General features: G+C 42.8%; 1 protein-coding gene across 12 annotated transcripts in view; it reads left to right on the forward strand.

The window, feature by feature from the left end:
• Bptf (bromodomain PHD finger transcription factor) overlaps positions 1–19,807 on the forward strand; it is a 109,437-nt gene that overhangs the window by 32,357 nt on the left and 57,273 nt on the right. For 8 of the 12 annotated variants that reach the window (XM_075990312.1, XM_075990307.1, XM_075990305.1 and 5 more), the window contains exons 3-5: positions 9,171–9,394; positions 12,861–13,070; positions 13,594–13,782. In XM_075990312.1, the coding sequence (XP_075846427.1) occupies positions 9,171–9,394; positions 12,861–13,070; positions 13,594–13,782 (623 nt within the window). The remainder of the gene's footprint in view (positions 1–9,170; positions 9,395–12,860; positions 13,071–13,593; positions 13,783–19,807) is intronic. The other 4 variants (XM_075990310.1, XM_075990313.1, XM_075990317.1 and 1 more) reach the window with 1 other exon arrangement.

Here is a 19,807-nt window from a genome sequence, read left to right on the forward strand (position 1 = left end):
CATGTATGAAAGTACCATTAAAATGCTGTCAGGTTAAGTGTCCCTTGTGCAGAATGTATGTAGAAGGTTGGGAAGGTTCAGAGCTATGAAACTATTCAGTCAATTTACTGTAAGTGGAGCTTAGGTATATGTTTTTTCCCTGGAAGCCCAGAAATTTAAAATGTTGAATCTGAGAGGCCCTGATGCTCACAGTAGATGAAGTTCTCTGAAACAAAGCCTGTCAGTGAGCAGCATTTTAATTGTAGTTTCAGCCATTCATAAAAGTTTTCTCATCATTGAATTTACTTAGTGATCATTAAAATATGTAAATTGTATAGGTTAGTGAGGCATGCAGCGAGAGCAGTTCTGTATGAATGTCCACCAGCGGATGCCATGTCCAGACTAGACCCTCGGGAACTCTCCTGACCTCCCTCCCAATTCTGTTCCTGCTTATTAGCTGAAGTAGTCTTCTGTTTGTTTGTTTTTGAGATAGGGTTTCTCTGTTGTGTAGCCTTGGCACCCTGGATCTCACTCTGTAGACCAGACTGGTCTCATACACAGAGATCTGCTTGTCCACCATCACCTCCCAGTGGTGAAGTACTCCCAGCCCCTTTGAGATAGTGTCTCTGGTAATAAAGGCTGGCTTTGAATTATGTATAAGGCTGAAGATTACCTAGAACTGATCCTTTTTGTTGATGTTTGTTTTTGGACACAGTTGTTTCTCTGTGTAACACTAACTGTCCTGAAAATTGCTCCGTAGACCAGGCTGGGTTTGTACTCAAAGATATTTGCCTGCCTCTGCCTCCACCTCCCAAGCGCTGAGATCAAAAGCGTAAGCCTCCACCCAGCTTTTTTTTTTTTTAATGAGAGCTGTTTTGTATTATTTTATATACTATTCTCATCACACCCAACTGAGGCAATTTTTTTGTTCTTAATTTATTTTTTACTTTCATGGGTATAGGTGTTTTGCCATGATGTTAGGTTCCCTGGAACTGTAATTATAGACAGTTGTGAGCTACCATGTGGGTGCTGGGAATTGAACTCGGGTCATCTGGAAAAGCAGTCAGTGCACTGAGCCATTTCTCCAGCCCCTTATGTATTATCTTTAAGGACCTCATTATTTTATGTGTACGGGTGCTTTGCCTAGATTTGTGAAAGTGCACTTTGTGTGTGCTTGATGCCTGCGGAGAACCGAGAGGGTGTCAGATCCTCTAGAACCGGAGTTGCAGGTGATTGTGAGCCACCATGTGAATGCTGGAGATGGAACTGGGGTTCCCTGCAAAAGCAGTCAGTGCTTTTGACCCTGAGCCATCTCTCCAGCCTCTTATTTTTTATTATTTTAAGGTTTTGTGTTTGTGGCTGCAGGTGCCCATAGAGACCAGAGGTGTCTGGATGCCTGGAGCTGAGCAGTTGTGAGCCATCCAACATGGGTGCTGGGAGCCCAGCTCAGACCCTCTGCAAAGATAGAATGCTCTCTAATTGTGAACCATCTTTCCGTCCCAGGGTGTTGTTGCAAGAACTCTTGTTCTTACTTCAGATTACACAGCTTGTGGTTGAGTCAGGATGAGATTCTAGATGGTCTGACTGGAAGGTGCTGGTCCTGTTTGAAGAGGGTCACTGTGACAACTCTAGTGGGATTGGAATCAGTTCTGAAGGCCAGAGGTCAGATCTCAAGGTGTCAACCATGCTCTGGGAATGAGAATCCTTTCTCAGCCTTCCCAGCTTCCAGCCCCAGGTGGTACTTCCTTTTTTCTGTCAAGCCCAAGACTTCTTTAGCTCTTCCCCATAGTCAGTTCTGAAGCCTCGTATTTTCGGGTGTCTTCCAGTAGCACTCTACTTCCTGGTATTAGGGTTTGGGCATCTGCTGGAGCTGCTGTACACAAACACTATCAATAGGCCTTATTGAGTGCCCGGGGGCCTGCATCCCAAAGCCTGAAACCTGGGAATCCAGATCTGGCTCCTTCTGAAGGCTCTCGGAGACTGCCTTGTGCCTCTCTGACCTTGGGCAGACCTGTCACTCTCCACTGTCCGTTGTCTGCGTCACCTCCTTTCCTCTTGAAGAGTCACTAGTCACTAGAGTCTAGGGTGATTTTTATCTCAAAACCTATAGGTGAATACATTTTCCAAACAGGGTCACTCTGAGATTTTAGGTGGACCTGAACTTGGGCCAGAATTCAGCAGGGTTTCTTACTCTTCTATGGATTTGTTGAGAGAAGAAACTTGAAACTAACCCGTGAATCACCTTCAGACTTACTGTTGAGCTTCGGAAGTCAGTCCCACTTACTGTGAAGTCCAGGGAAAAGTCAAGCTGTAAAACACACCTGAAATATATATATATATATATATATATATATATATATATATATATATATATATATATATATATATATATTTGCTCATGGTTTTACTTAGGCAGGATTTTTTTTCTTCCCACCCTGTCTTCTTCTGTCACCTTGTGAAGTGGTGGGGATACTGAACAGTGAACACCCTGGGGTAGCCAGACCAGTCCTAGTGACCTGGGGGAACTTACTGGCCTTGGAGGGACAAATAGACTCATAGCAGATCAGCGTATTTATAGGGGAAGAGGTAGTGAGGACACAGGTTTGGTTAGATAAACTGTCAGACCCCAGAGCATCCATGGGAACAGACACCTTGGCTTTGACAATATCGGCAGTTCATGTTATAGCATTTCACTGCTACGTTTGTAATTAATTTATTCTGCTTCCAGGAAAAAAAAGCTAAGTCAGTGTGAATATTATTGATGAGCAGAATAAAAGATACTTGCCAGCACCCCGTTTTTAGAGAGGTGTTAACAGATTATTCTCCTGGAGACATGTTCAAGGGAGTGAGGATGAGTAGTGGGGAGGTATTTGATCATGCGTGACCTGAGAAGAGAGTGGAGTAAAAGTATCAAAGCTGAGTGGTTTGAAGGGTTGGTGCGGAGGAGGTGTTAGATACATTTCACACACTGCTGGCAGACAGCCTCAGAGCTAATTGGTGGAATTACTACAGGTTTGAGTAATTTCATTATAGGTAAAAACTTACTTAAAAGTACTTACTTGTACACCCCTTTAATCCTAGCTCCCAGGAGGCAGAGGCAGGCCTATCTCTGAGTTCAAGGCCAACTTGGTTTACAGAGCAAGTTCCTAGACAGCAAGAACTACACAGAGAAACCCTGTCTCGAAAAAACAAAAACAAGAAACCAAAACGTCTGTCTGAAGCCATGAGTTTGTTGTTGAGGGGTAATTCTGTAGAGACCAGAATAGAGTCCACATGTTTGTTAGTTGTTAGGAATCCGCTCAGTATTGTGTGGCTTGCTTGAGGAAGTTGACAGAATGGCAGCTGAAGAGGTGTACAGTGGTTAAGAGAACTTGCTGCCCCTCTAACAGAGGGACCAAGTTTGCTTCTTGTCTCCAGGTACTCAGCCTCCTGTAACTCCAGCTCCAAGGGAGGTGATGCAGTCATGCGGCCTTCACAGGTTTACTCTCTCTCTCTCACACACACAATAAAATTTAAGAAACAGAATGTCCACTTAGTTGGATTTTTTCCTGTTGTACTATCTTATTTTCATAATTGTTTACCACTCTAGTTGGCAGTATGAACCTGAGAAAGTGGAGCTAAAAGTGGGCGGACTAAAGTCTCATGCTGTAGCCCTCTTAATTCAGAGAATTGGACAGTTTATACTCTGAGGGCCACATGAGTAAAGAGTCCCACGAGTAAAGTATCCAATCACAAGGGCAAGCCTCATGTGGTGGGTAAGCCGCATGGCAAATCATGTTTTCCCAATGAGGCTTATAAACAAGAAACAATAGCCAGCTGTAATTAATAATCTGAGTAATCTCACTCCTACTCGATACACCTAGGAGGGGCACAGAAGCACATCCAAGAATAGTTCTGTATTTTTGAAGAAACTGAGGTCACAAGACTAGTCTTGTTTTCTTGGAGTTTTCTCACAAGCACTCAGAATTCCCCTTGCAAGACTCCATTTTTGGACTGTGTTCTGACACATAATGAGCTTTATGCTCCCCCCCACCACCACCACCACAAGTGTGCTTACCTATATGCCAAACTTTTAATTATTTTTGTTTGTTTTTTTTAAATAATGTATTTATTTTTACTTGATGTGCATTAGTATTTTGTCTGCATGTATGTCTGTGCAAGGGTGTTGGAGTCCCTGGAGGCAGAGTCACAGACAGTTGTGAGCTGCCATGTGGGTGCTGGGAATTGAACCCAGGTCCTCTGGAAGAACCACCAGTGCTCTTAACTGCTGAGCCATCTCTCCAGCCCCCCAAACTTTTAAGTCTTTAAATTTACTTTTATTTATTTTTTATATGTGTGTGTTTCTCCCCCCCCCCCCCCCACCTCATTTGTGTGTCTGTGCGTTCAGAAGATAACTTGGGAGAGTTTCTTCTCCTTTCACCATGTGGATTCAGGAGATTGAACTCAGGTCATCATGCTTGAGGACAGCTGTCTTTAACCTAGGTCATCTAACTGCCCCTTCCTTTTTATTTTTAATTATGCGTTTATGTGTATTTGTGTGTGGGTATATGCACAAAGTTCAGTGCCCATGGGAGCCAGAAGAGGGCATCAGACCTCCTGAAACTAGAGGAGGACCAGGTTATTGTGAGCCAGTTGATGTAAGTGCTAGGAACAAAACTCAGGTCTCGTTCCCTCTGCATGAACAGTACATGCTCTTAACTGCCCCTTAAAATGGTTTTTATGTAGAATCTTTTTCTTGCTCACTGCAACATGTAGATACAAGCCACGTATGTCTTGTCAGTGGGGACATGTTTTAAGAAAAGCATCACAGGTAAGTTGTCTTCATTGGTGTGAATGTCAGTACTGGGCACACACTTGCATAGGCTCTCCATTATCTGTGTTCTATCAGTGCACTTGAAGTGCCGTCATGTGGTGTATGATTGTGTTTCTGAATAAAGAAGAATAAGCATGTAAAGAAGCAACTGTAAGGATTCAGGGTATAGCCCATTTGGTAGAGAACATGTCTGTCATGCGTGAAGCCTGGGGTTCTCTCCCAGGCACATGGTGCACAATTGTAATTCCAGTGCTTAGGAGGTGGAAACTGAATTTAAAGTCAGCCAGGTTACGTGGGTTACATGACAGGAGAGGGGGAGATAGAGCTATGGGGTGGGGGATGTGTATCGCCTACCTTCATAATGAGAAAGCCTTAAGATTGAAATTTTAGAAAATAAAAGATAGGATTATCTGTAACTTTAGGCAGTCAGAGCTTAGATTGGAGCTCATGAAGCACTTGGGCCTATCAGTTTTTGACACGGCGTTGTGTTTAAGAGCTTCTTTTCCTTCCTGAAACAAGGTCTCTGTGTAGCCTTAATTGTCCTGAAACTCACTCTGTAGACCAGGCTGGCCTCCACCTACCAAGTGCTGGGATTAAAGGTGTGCACCACCACTGCCTGGCGTGTTTAAGAGCTTTTAATAAATCTTCCTGCTGAGAAGACTGATATCATTAACCTAGGAAATTAGATTAAGATCATTGTCATGCTAGTTGTAAAAACTCAGGAGACTCACTCACTCCCTGGCCATCTTGGCAGCTGCTCTTGGTTGAGGTCTGTCCTGCACCTAAGGAAGGAAGATGGTAGCCCCAAAGATGAAAACCTCTGGAGTCAATCAGTTCTAGGCTTCAATTTGCTACGAAAACTGGAGAGTGCATGCTGGTACAAATAGACTCTGAAGCTGATCAGACAGGGCAAAGCGAAGTTGATTATTCTTGCCGTCAACTGCCCAGCTTTGAGGAGATCTGAAATAGAGAACGCTATACCATGTGTCTGTTACTCCAGTGGCAATGACATTGAATTGAGCATAGCATATGGGAGGTACTACAGAGTATGCACTCGATTTATCATCTACCCAGGTGATTCTGATTGTAGAAACATGCCCAAACAGACTGGTGAAAAGTCAACCAGAAGAGCTTTTCTTGAATGAAATTTTGCCAGAGCTCATTAAAAACAAAACAAAACAAAACAAGGCATGGTGACCACATGCCTTGAGTCCAGCACTTGGAAGATAGTTTTGTATTTGTGACAAATAAAAACCAAAAGCAGGAGCTGGAGAGATGGCTCAGCAGGTAAGAGCATACTGGCTGTGCTTCCAGAGGCCCTGAGTTCAACCCCAGCACCCACATAGTGCCTCACAGCCATCTGTAATGAGATCTGGTGTCCTCTTCTGGCATTCAGGGAGAATGCTGTATACATAATAAATAAATAAATAAATTTTTAAAAAGAAAAAAACCTCAAAAGGAAAAAAAGTGTAGGTGGGAGCTGGTGCAATGGCTCAATATGAAATACTTGCCTAACCCCGAGGGCCTGTTGTGAGTTCAGACCTCAGCACTCAAGAGCCATACTTGGGTCTTTGTGCTGTGACCTGTGCACTGTGGGCAGTGACAAGAAAGTCACTGGGGCTCCAGGTTCAGTTGCAAGCTCCTGTCTCAGCGGATAAGGTGGAGCATGTAGAGCAGAGTGCCTGTCATTTACCTGGGACCTCTGCACACACAGGGTGCACACTTGCACCCATGTTTGTACATATGCCAAAAGAAGGGAAAATCATGGCAATTTTTCTTTAAATTTTTTGGAAATTGGCATAATTAATATATTCCCCTCAGAATGATCAAATAACCCATTTCTGTAATTCCTCTAAATTTCCTCTGCCTTAATAATAATAAAAATTTGCGTCTGTTGATCACTAGTGATGTTCCCAGTCACTGTGATAAATGCTCTGTTTAATACCTTCAAGTCCTACAATGGTCTGGTGGCAGCAGCTGATCATATAAGTGATGTACATAAGCGGCTTGGAGGGAGTTTATCATTGACATGCCATCTATCTCAGAGGACTGAGCCCATTCTGAACCAGATCTTTTTATAGTTAGTGACGCTAAGGCTAGAACTCAAACCTTGAGCTCTCTACACTGATTGACATTCATAGACCCAGATCTGTGTGTGTGTGTGTGTGTGTGTGTGTGTGTGTGTGTGTGTGTGTGCGCGCGCGCATGCTTGTGTTGATGTTTGGCTAGAGGTCAATGTAGGACGTCCTCCTCTGTTGCTCTCTACCTTGGGTTTTTGTTTTTTGTTTTTTTTGTTTTTTTTTTTTTTGGAGATTTGATCTCTCACTGAGTTTGGAGCTTGCTGATAGTCGGATGGGCTGGCTAGCAAGCCCTCTGTATCCATTTCTCTCCACACACCCCCACACCTCCTTCCTCCAGCCAGGAGGCTCCATACCCACCCCATCCGGCCTAAATCTCAGACTGTGTAGTGTGTACACATGCTCGTGGATCTCTGTCTGCTTTATTCATGAAGTCCAGTCTCAGTCAGGTCAGAGGTCAGTGACAGCTAGCGTCTAGTCTCTGTAGCCAGTTGGTGTCAAGGATCCTTGTGTTCACCTTTCACTTCGGGAGCTAGCGTTACAGGTAGGTCAGCATATCCATGGGAACTCTCTGGTTTGGGATTCAGGTCCTGAAACCACTAATCCACCTCGCCACCCCCAGGTCCAGTCATAGAGCTCAGTTCTTTCAGGTCCATTACTTTCCCATTGAGCACACAGACAGATTCTTGTGTACCTCATGTATACTCCTGAGTTCCTTTTGAATGAGGGAAGACACTTCATGAGGTGTAGTCCTTTTGGGGGGGGGGGTCAGGGTGTTTGTTTCTTGGGTGTTTGTTTGCTTTTAGTTTTTTGTGACAGTCTCATATAGCCCAGACTGGCCTCAAACTTGTGTATTAAAGCTGACTCTCCCCAAGTGTTGGTCTAATAGGTGTGTACCACCACTGCCAGCATTATGTGATGCACTCTTGGAGCCTTGCTCAAGGAGTTGGTAATCTGCCTTGTCTTTTCAGTTAGTGACCATCTTCAATGAAGTTTCCAGTTCCCTTAGATGTGAAGGAACCTCATGAGAGTTGGCAGAAAAGGAAGATGTCTCCTCCTGTTTGAGCTTTTTTGTCTTTAAGAAGAGAGAAAAGCCAGGTGGTCCTACACATCTTCAGTTTCAGCACTGGGAGCCAGAAGCAGCGAGTTCAAGGCCAGCCTGCTCTACCTGGCAAGTTCCAGGTCAATCAGGAATGCACAGTGTGACCCTGTTTTAAAAATAAGTTGGGCTCTTAACTGGGTCAGCAGTTAAGAGCACTTGCTGCTCTTTCAGAGGACCCAAGTTCAGTTCTCAGCATCCGTATGGCAGCTCACAACCATCTGTAGCTCCAGTTCCAGGGGAGCCAGTAGTCTCTTCTAGCTTCTCTGGATACTGCATGAATGTAGTACAGTTTCACACTGTCTTAGTTTGGATTTTTATTGCTATGAAGAGACACCGTGACCATAGCAACTCTTAGGAAGAAAACATTTACTCAAGGGGGCTCACCTACAGTGTCAGAGATTCAGTCCATCCTGGCAAGGGAACATGGCAGCATGCAGGCAGAGTTGGTGCTGGAGTTGAGACTACTACTTCTTACAGGCAACAGGAAATTAACTGACACACTGGGCAGTATCCTGAGCATATGAAGCCTCAAAGCCCGCCCCTACAGTGATATACTTTCTCCAAAAGGCTATACCCACTCCAACAAAGCCACACCTCCTAATAGTGTCACTCTCTATGGGATTATGGGGGCCAATTACATTCATTCAAACTACCATACACACAAAGGCAACACACACATAAAAATAAAATCTTCCCAAAAAAGAAAAAGAAGGAGATAGATGCTTTACCACTGCTGAATCTGGGATGATTCCTACAAGGCCTTGACCTTAGTAAATCTGCCATCGTGGTGACCATGTTTCTAGGCCAGTAACAGTGTGAATGTGCTCTCTCTGGTGGTTTCCCTAATCTTTGAGACTTCTGAAGACCCAGGTTGGGATTTTCAGCAGGCTGCTGCAGTCTAGTTGCTCGAGGTCTGGGTGGTTCTTTCCAAACCCTCGGAGCATGGCTCTGAATGCTAAAGTCATGTTTCTCTTACATGTCCGTGTTTGCAAGTGACCACTCTACTCACTAATACTGAAAGTTGTTTGTTCCAAGGAGTGAGAGCTCAGAAATCCAAGTAATTAGAGACTGTTTAGATAAAACGAGAGATGGAGCTTCAGCATTTGGCCTTCACGTTACACAGTTGAACTTGCTGGGTAGATGTTAGTTGGTAAGCGTTGTTGTGTCTAATGCTTTCCCCTCGCTGATTTCACAACAGAGAAGAAGACACAGAAAATGAAAAGGAAAAGAAAGTTTGGTACTACAGTACAAAGGTCCAGCTTGCAGAATTAATAGACTGTCTAGACAAAGACTACTGGGAAGCAGAACTGTGCAAAATTCTAGAAGAGACGCGAGAAGAAATGCACCAGCACATGGACATAACGGAAGACCTGACCAACAAAGCCCGGGGCAGCAACAAGTCCTTTCTAGCGGCAGCTAATGGTGAGGGGGCCTTCTTACTTGATTTTTGTTGTTAAATTTGAGATAAGCTCTTATGTAAAATATTCTGAAACTTAGAAAACATGTAAAGATGTCCAACTTACATATGCTTTGCTTTGACTTGATAATGTTTTTTTTTTTCCTACAGTGTTCCTATACATGCTAACACAGTTTAGGGTGCTGTACATTTTAGTGTTTAGTTTCTTGCCTTGGTCGCTGATTGTACCTCCTATCCCCACAAATCAATTGTTTCTTGTTTGTAACTCAGTCCGGGTTCAATTCATTATATAGCCCAGATTGGCCTTGAACTCAAGATCCTCCTGCTTCAGCTGTCAGAATATTGGAACTGGGGAGTGTTCCACCTTTCCTATCATTTGTATCACTCTATTCCTTCCACACTACAGACAACTTTATAGAACTTTTTTTTTATTTCAGCCATGTGACTCTCACCCACACACAAAATCAAATGGATGCACTTCCTGTTTCTGTGTCCTCAGCTCTCAGTATATAATTTTTTAGACAACTATACTGAGTTGTTTTATCTTCTTAGTGTTAGGGATCATAGGCTAGAAACATACTCTATTACTGAGGTTCACTCTCAGTCCCTTGAAGAGATTTTCTAGTTGTAGAAAATGTTCTCAGTAACTATAGTTTAAGAAATAAGAACAAAATGAAGGTGGGGAACACTGAAGGAAGGAGATAGAAACAAGGACTGTGGACCCCAGGGGAGCATTTGTTTGTGTTTGTAAACTTTGCACTGCAGTGGGGAGCTTGTTTCCCAGGAGAATTTGGTTTAGTAATTCTGAAACTGCTTTGCCGTGGCCATCCTTAACCAACCACTGGGTTCTCTGTGAAGAACGTAGCCAGTTTCTCACTGAGAAATTACAAAATAAGCATAGAAGTAGTGGTGCAGTGAACCCAAGACACGCCCACCTACATATGGGTAGATACTGGAATCATATGTATATTTATTAGGTGCAGACATTTCCTGTTATAGGACCCAGATTGTATGACTTCTAAACATTTTCTAATCATAAAAAGAACTAAGATTTGGGTATAGTGACACACGCCTTAATTCCAGCACTTGGGATACAGAGGCAAGTAAATCTTTGTGAGTTTAAGACTATCCTGGTCTACAGAGTGAGTTCCATGACTGTCAGAATTGCATAGTGAGACTCTGTCTCTTAGGGGAAAAAAAAAGAAACAAGATTCCTAAGACAGATGGTCGATTATATATACAGCATGGACAGGAAGAATAGAGGACACCTGGAAATTTTTGAATGTTGGAAGTTAATGATATTTAGAGAGTGGAGTGATGGCATATGCCTGCAATTCTAGCATTTAGTGGGTAAAGGTGGGAGGAGGTCAGGCCAGGGGCTGGAGCCCTTAGGAGTGCCTGTTGTTGTTGCAGAGGACCCAGGTTCAGTTCCAGAATCCTCATGGTGGTTCACAGTCATTCACAACTGCAGTTCTGATGCCTTCTTCTGACCTCTGAGGGCACCAAGTACACGTGGTATACATACATACATGCAGGCAAAACACAGACACACATAAAGCAAAATAAATAAATTTTTGTTGTTGCTGTTTTTTCGAGGCAGGCTTTCTTTGTGCATCCCTGGCTGTCCTGAACATGCTCTATAGATGAAACTGGCCTCAAATTTAGAGATCCACCTGCCTCTGCCTCCCAAAGGCATGCACCATCACCTCTAAAATGAATTTAAAAAAAAGTTCAAGGCCAACCTCAGACATACTGAATTTGTGTCCAGTCTGAGCCTCACTCATAACATTTGCCTCAAGCAACCAAACAGACAAACTAACAAGAAAAGGTACTTAACTTGGTGGATGTGATAGCATATCGTAGCTACTCGGGATGCTGAGGCAGCAGGATTGTAAACATCAGATAGCCCGGGACTCATAATAATTCATCTCAGAGGATGCATTTACCATAACCCAGTGAGTCTGTCTAGTGTCCATGTGTCCACACTGATTTTCCTTATGCTGGTGCTGTGCCATGGTGTCACCCTCACCGAGTTAGAAAGTGTTTCCATGTGGGCCTTTCTGCTCGTTTTACCCTGTAGGAGGCAGGGTCTGCAGATCCAGGAAGCCTGCTTAGGCTCAGGGAGCAGTCACCTCAGCTCCACACTGTTTCCAGGTCTGCTTTCCTCATTGCACTGTGCTGCGCGTAGCCTGAGTCTGTCTCATGGTGGGCCATGTGACACTGATGGACATCAAGTCTCACTTTGTTTTTTTTGTGAGTGTGTGTTTCTTCTATTTTGTTTTCGTTTTTCGAGACAGGATTTCCCTGTAGCGTTGGAGCCTGTCCTAGAACTAGCTCTTGTTGTAGACTTTGTTTTTTGTTTGTTTGTTTTAAAATAGTTTATTTAACTTTATGTGCATTGGTGTGAAGGTGTCAGATCCTGAGGAACTCTTCTGAGCTAGGAATTGAACCTGATCTTCTGGAAGAACTGCCAGTGCACCTGAGCCACTCTCCAGCCCCCCAGGTCTCAGTTTTAAGAGTCAGACTGTTTTCTCTGAGGCCGAATATTGCCATGTAGTCCAGGTACACCTGGGTTAGAGGTGTACTTTAACTGTCTTCTGCCTTTGCCATCTCATCTTTACAAAGAAAGTTAATTTTATAGGTAGGATTCTAGGATTTATTTTCTAAAAATGAGGTGCCCTGCTCTAATTGAGCTTTGTAAATGTGGGTTGTTTTATTTTGTCCCCTCGCACTTTTTTTTTAAAGGCTGGGTCTCACTGTGTAGCCCTGGCTATCCTGGAACTCAGTGTATAGATCAAACAACCCTCAAACTTTTAGAGATTCATTTACCTCTCCCTCCTGAGTCCAGAAATTAAAGGTGTGCACCACCATATGTAACCTTAAAGATCTTCTTTAAAATATTGTTTATGTGTGGGTGTCCCAGGAGACCAGAGTAGAGCTAGAGGTACAGGCAGGTCTGAGCCTCTTGATTGACACGAGTGCTAGGACCTGAACTTGGGTCCTCTGCAAGGGCAGCAAGTGCTTTAATCATTGAGCTGTATCTCTCCAGCCCTTTATTATTTGAGACACAATCTCTTTGAGCCTGGTGCTCGCTGATTTCCTAGGCTGAGTAGCCAACAAGCTGCAGGTATTTCCTTCACATCCTCAAAGTGAGCTATTGCACCCAGCTTTATGTGGAGGCTGGGGATTCAAGCTCAGATCTTCTAACTGGTTTAAAGACTTAAAAATATTAAACAGTAAACTTTATTTTTTTTTAAATCAAGTTCTCACTATGTAGCCCTGGCTGTCCTAACCTGGAACATGCTGTATAGATCAAGCTGGCTTTGTACTCGATCTACCTACATTTGAACCCTGAGTGCTTGGATTAAAGGTGTGCACCACCAAGCCTAACAAACATTAAAATTCCTAAGTGTCATTTGTTAGTAAATTTGACTACGAGAAGAAAACAATTACATCTATTTTTCATTATAGAAGAAATTTTGGACTCATTAAGAATCAAAAGAGGGGAAGATATTGACTGTGATCAGAGCCCAGAAGAAACAGAAAAAGACAAGAATGAGGTCGAGAGTGACAGTTGCAGAGATGCCGAGAAGAACAGGGAGGACTCGGAAGACCAGTCCCTGGAGAAGGACAGTGACAACAAAGCCTTGGGTGAAGAGCCTGGGCAAGGAAAACCTGAGGGTAAAAGAATTACTTGGTTTAAATGAAATATTTTATTAATGCCATTTGTTTGAAACCTCCAGTTTTACTTGGAAAATGGAAATGGAAATTTTTAGAGCAGACAGCTATTTTCTAAAGATATTTAAGAGAGTCTCTCCTTTGTGATATTACAACCATTGGAATGAGTTTTATGTACTGATGGATTTGCTATAATGTTATACGTATATTCCCTAAGAAGTTGGCATCCCTTGAAATTTGTTGATGAAAAAATAACTATTTTTATACCAGAATATACTTTGGTATGTGATTAAAAAATGTGTTCTTAAAAAATTAACTCTAAAACCTCCTTAATATTTTAATATCTTTGTCTTTGGATGGCTCATTTGCAAAGCTATCCCAGAGTCTGAACTGCTTTAAAACGGCCATCAAAGAGAAGCAGGTTTTTTGGTGATTGATGATTTTTCATAGTTGACTGAATGTGGCCTCTTGTCCCAAAGCAATTTTAAAGCATATCTTTAAAGTTTTGTTGTGCATTTTGCTGTAGAGCCAACAGAAGTTGGGGATAGAGGTAACTCTGTGCCAGCAAATCTTGGTGACAACACAGCTAATGCTTCTTCAGAAGAGACTAGTCCCTGTGAAGGGAGGAGCCCCGAGGGCTGTCTCTCAGAAACCCATGATAGCAGCAACATGACAGAGAAGAAGGTGGCATCTGAGCTCCCCCCGGATGTGCCAGGTACAGAGGGCAGTGTACCAATGCCTCTGTAATGATGGGGGGAACCCTTCCCTTTGCAGTAAAAGCTGCATGTCACCTAGAACCTGAAAGTCTGCATTCATCCATGCTGCTTGCTCACAGTGCCATTCCTGATTGCTAAACTGTCACCTAACATTGATGTTTGGCAGATGGTCTTGCAGTTAGTGCCTGGAACTCCCTCTTAGTCCCCATGCTTGTATTTCTTAGATGGAATTGTATGCCTGGTCACCAGACCATCCTGGCCGAGATTTGATTTGAGTTACTTACATAGTAATGTCTGTTTCCTTGTTGAGTGACATGGCCCTTCTGGCTCTGAATATACTAACACATTAATTTTCTGTTTGCATGTGCTCATGTAGTGCTACATGTCAGATCATAATATTACCAGAGAATCCATTATCACCAACATTTCTGCAAGGTGCATTGATACGCTAACCAATAATTTTAACTTTAACCTTTTTAAACTTCATTGGAGTAAGTTATCATACTGAGAATGTATAATTATGACCTTTTTGCTTTTCAAGAAATCCAAAGGTGTTTTTATTACAGCGTGTGTGTATATGTGTGTGTGCATGTGTATATGTATATATACTCACATTTATAAGTCAGATGATTAAAATCAAAAAGTAAGTATCAATATCACAAAAAAAAAGTCATAGTTGGAAGAAATCCTTAGAGGTCCTTTTCTGTGACTATGAAAGTATTGCTTTGTGTTATTTGTGCTGGGATGTGCCGGCTGTGTTGACACACTGCTGTTTAAAAGGTGTGCGTTCTAGGTCTTCTGCCCATAAGTCAGTGCCATCCACCCCTTTAAGAGCCTCCAGATTTTTGATTGGATTGTGGAAGATTTTGGTAGCTCGTTGAAAACCCCAATGAAAGCTTAGGTTGTGTACAGACTCCATGTGAACCCCAGCTGTCAGCAGAGCGTCTGACACAGTTGATAATAGGGGGACTGGGCTCATTAAGATGTGGGAAATCTGGAACCTATACGCCAGTGAAGCAGAGAGAGCTGCCTGGGTGTGTGGTGTGCAGTCTGTAGTCTCAGGGCTAGTGAGGCAGGCACTCAGGGCTAGTCGGGGTTAATGAAGTGAGACCCTGCATCAAAACACAAAAAGTTAAAAAAAATTGTTTAGACCCAGAACACTACAGGTTTTGCAGTTGAAAAACTAATATTCCTGCAGTATTTGGGGCACTGAACTGGGGAGCCAGTAAGGATCAGGCTTTCTGAAATGTGACGTCATAAAAGTAGAAACTAGAAGGGAATATTCTGATTGACTATTAAGAACTTTCTTAAAATTAGAACTGTTTAGAAAACAGAGCTGTCAGTGAGAAAGGTGGCGTTTCCCAGGAGTGTTTCCTCAGGGGCTGAAGGAACACAGGTTTATAATTTGTTTCAACAGCTAAGTACTTCTAGGTTTTCCTCAGTTTTATTCTCATTTCCACATATTCAGGGTTAAAAGTTTTAAATAAGCTGGGCGGTGGTGGCGCACGCCTTTAATCCCAGCACTCGGGAGGCAGAGGACAGGCTCCAAAACCACAGAGAAACCCTGTCTCGAAAAAAAAAAAAGTTTTAAATATTGAGTACTATTGCTGAAGTAATTTGGGAAAAACAACTTCCATGCTTGTTACTTTTTAAAAAAAATTTTATTTTAAAGCTTTATTTATTTATTTATTTATTTATTTATTTAGTATGCAGTGTTCTGTCTGCATGTATGCCTACAGGCCAGAAGAAGGCACCAGATCTCATTACAGATGGTTGTGAGCCACCATGTGGTTGCTGGGAATTGAACTCAGGACCTCTGGAAGAATAGCCAGTGCTCTTAACCTCTGAGCCATCTCTCCAGCCCGCTTGTTACTTTTTAATTATAATGTAAATCTTAGTTGTACTAGGGCTTCAGGTTTAATATAACTAATATGTTTTTAAACCGAATTTGGTTGATTCTAGTCTTTGTGTGCTGTTTTAGATTATTTTACATTTATTTATTTATTTTGTGTGGGCAAATGTGGATGAACACGTGCACATGCGTGCACATGCTCATGTAATGGCAGATATACAGATCCAAGGACAACCTGCTGGAGACAGTTTCTCCTTCCTGGGGATTGAACACAGTTTGCCAGGCTTGGCAGCAATCACCTTTACCTTTTGAGCCATCTTGTCAGCCTTTATTTTGTACTTGTATCAAGTAGTTGATATTACAGTAAGTTTCAGACTCTGTAGTCTGATGGGAATACATGACAAAGTAGAGTGGAGTCCTTGATGACTGCGTCCTGCTGGGTAGCAGTAGACCTGGGAGTGCGCTCTGGCCTCCAGGGGGGGGGCCCATTGCTGTCTCCTGTGCCTTCTGCTTCTCTCTGTTCTTTCTTGTTCAGCAAGTAATTGTGTTACTGTTCTTGGGAGGGTGCTGTGTGCTTTGTGAAGCCCCCAACCAGCCTCTGTTGTCACTGTTGATGCCCCCTCTGATCAGTGGATGAGGTGGTGAGATTGTCAGTGTGTGTAAAAGCACTTACTAGGAACGTATGGTAGAAAGCAATAACCAGCTCCTGACAGTTGTCACCTGAACTCAACATGTGTCCTGCGCTATATACGTGCCTGCCCCCTCCCCACTAATAATAAATACACTTTACCAATGGTAGTCACTTTGAGCTGGAGAGATAGTTCAGGCATTGAAAGGACCTGAGTTCTTGCCCCAGAATCTTTTTTTTTAAATATTTATTTATTTATTATGTATACAATATTCTTTCTACATGTATGCCTGCAGGCCAGAAGAGGGCACCAGACCTCATTTCAGATGGTTGTGAGCCACCATGTGGTTGCCGGGAATTGAACTCGGGACCTTTGGAAGAGCAGGCAATGCTCTTAACCGCTGAGCCATCTCTCCAGCCCCCCCCAGAATCTTTAAAGTCAGGCATGATAACAGATAACCTCAGTGCTGGGAAGACTGGCCAGGGAGTCTAGCCTACTCAGAGAGTCCCAGACCAGTGAGAAAGTAGTTCAGAGATCATGTTGGCAGGCGAACATGGTTCCATAGCTCTTGCTGGGTAAAGCTGACCATGTGAGTTCATTCTCCAGAACTGAAGTAAAATAAAGGAGAGAACTGACTCCATGCACACCTTTCCTCTGACTAATTAGCCTCTGATCTTTCTTATTTCTTTGCTTTCTTTTCTTTGCTTTTTCCATCTCTGATGGCCCAGCTTCTGAAAGTCAAGGCTGTGATGCCCTCCTGTGCTTGCTCTCAGCACTTCAGTTTCCCTCTGCATGACTGCAGTTAATTCTTTCTGGGTGGTGATGGGTGTGGGACTCAGGGCCTGTGGTCAAGAGACAAGCACTGAGTTATATCCCCAGTGTGAGTTTGACATTGATAAATGTCTGATTTGTGCTTGATGAAAACACACACATTTGTTGTTGGGTACAACATAAGACAGTTAAGTCAAAATTTTAAATTGTATTGTTCTCTTTCCTCCTCCATTGTAAATTGTTTAAAATTATTTGCAACTGTTTGCTTTGAGAGTGACTTTCTGACTTGTTTGTGGTACCAGGGATCGAGCGCCATAGCTTAGCATGCTAGGCAAGTGCTCAGCTACCCTCAGCCTCTCAGGTTTTTTCAGTTCATTTTTACCAGGAGCATCCAAATTTTATATTTTCTTTTGAATTAGTATCTTAATTATTTTGAAATGTGCATTATATTTAATAATATTTCCAAGCTATACTACCTTCGGATTGGCATTTACTTTCTATAGTAGAAAAGTTGTTGTTTTTTTGAAGTTTTTTGGGTTTTTTTGTTTTTGTTTTTTCCGAGACAGGATTTCTCTGTAGCTTTGGAGCCTGTCCTGGAACTAGCTCTTGTAGACCAGGCTGGCCTCGAACTCACAGAGATCCACCTGCTTCTGCCTCCCAAGTGCTGGGATTAAAGGTGTGCCGTCTGGCTTGAAGTTTTTCTTTTGAATGAGTGAGAGTTGATGTGAATGCAGGTGCCCATGGAGACCGGAAGAGGGATCACATCCTCTGCAGCCAGAGTTAGAGGCAGTTGTGAGCCAGCTGATGGAGGTGCTGGGAACTAGAGTCAGGTCTTCTGCAAGAGCACTGAGTGCTCCAAGCCTCTGAGCTGTATCTGCAGCCCCTAGAGCAGAAACGTTGTAACATGAACATTTATTTATTTACTGTGGGCTAAGGTGTGCCAAGGCATGTTGGTAGAGCTCAGAGAACAGCATAGTATGACTTGTGAAAGTTTGTTTACCAGTCTACCATGTGGTTCCTGGGGATGGGACTCACATAGTCCATCTTGACAGAAAGCGCCTTTATGAGCCGAGCCATCTTGCCAGGCCTTAATAAGAAGATTTAAAATCTAGACATGCAACCATTTTTTTTTGAGATTTTTTATTTATTTATTTATTTGTTTGTTTGTTTGTTTGTTTATTTATTATACAATATTCTGTCTGCGTATATGCTTGCAGGCCAGAAGAGGGCACCAGATCTCATTACAGATGGTTGTGAGCCACCATGTGGTTGCCGGGAATTGAACTCAGGACCTTTAGGAAGAGCAGGCAGTGCCCTTAACCACTGACCCATCTCTCCAGCCCACATGCAATCATTTTCAAGATTTACCTTTATGTAACATCCCAACAGAGAGCAGTATCACTTTTAGGGAGTTCAGTAAAAGGAAAAGTAACAGATGTAGCCAAAAAACAAAGGATCAGAATATAAAGTAGACAGATGCCTTAGTAACCATCCTATGGTGTAGTCAGAGATCTGTAATATTTCCTGTGGCTCAGATGAAGGAAGGCTAGACTCGGAAGTTGGGTGGTGTTAGTTTGAAAGACAGCATTATTTTTATTTACTGTGTGCATCTGGGTTCAGTGTCTGGAATTCGCAAGTATCGGTTGCAGATGTACTGACATTATTTCTGTATGGCTCTTTTTTGTTACGGTTTTGGGTTGGTTGGTTTTGTTTTTTTTTTTTTTTCGTAGGGGGGTGTTGAGACAGGTCTCTCTGTGTAGCTCTTGCTGTCCTGGAACTCACTCTATAGGCCAGGCTGGCCTCAAACTCACAGAGATCTATCTGCCTGCCTCTGCCTCCCTAAGTGCTGGAATTAAAGGCCTGTGACACCACCTTGACTGCCTTTTCTGTTCTGTTTAGTTGTTTGTGTGAGCCTAAGTTAGCCTCACACTCATACAGTCTTCCTGTCTCAGCCTAGGGATTCACAGGTGTGAGCACAGGGCCTACCTTTCCCTGTAGTTTCAGTTTGCATTCTCTTGGCTTGAATGAAGTGGTCATATTTCCACATGTTTAAAGGCAACTTTCATTCCTTTGTGATTATTCCTGTATTCTCTATTCTATATGCTATGGTAACCTCATATTGGGTGCAGTCAGAGATCTAGTGCCTTTCCTCATTTGGCACTATATTTCATGTAGTTGGTGTGACCTAATGTCAGTCGTTTTTAGAGGAATGCAAACAGACTTAGTTTCTGAACTCCCATGGCGTTCATTTATTTCCTGGCACTAATTCCTGTATTGGTTAGGAACTGAACTGCTGGTGATGCTGTGGAATTACCCAGGAAAGGTAACCACACCTAGACAACCTTACAGGTCAAGAATCCTCTTCAATTCTGTTTCTAAATGAGATCTTTGAAAATTCTTGAAAAGTGAGACTATAAGCTTCTTGCTTTGAGTGTTTTTCTCTGCAAAACCACTTCTTTCTATCTGATGTGCCCTGAGTTGTGTGTGGTGGTTGTTGTGTTGGCTGCTTTTTCTTTGACTCTGGACTGTTGGGAGTTATCTGCTTGTGCTGGATGATGATAGAGAGACTGTTTGTCAGTGGTTTTTATAGGACTTGTATGGGGGCAATGCTTACCAACTTCCTCTCACACAGAGGACATCACATTCCTCCATGGTCGGCTTTGCTTTCTACTGGTCAGCATCGTGGTGAAGTCCTACAACCATTAAGTGCTTTTCTGACATTTAGATTTTGTTGTGATTTTTTTCAATGTAAAAATCAGATATTTTATTTTT

This window comes from Microtus pennsylvanicus, chromosome 11 (assembly GCF_037038515.1).
Source record: "Microtus pennsylvanicus isolate mMicPen1 chromosome 11, mMicPen1.hap1, whole genome shotgun sequence".
Taxonomy (NCBI): Eukaryota; Metazoa; Chordata; class Mammalia; order Rodentia; family Cricetidae; genus Microtus; species Microtus pennsylvanicus.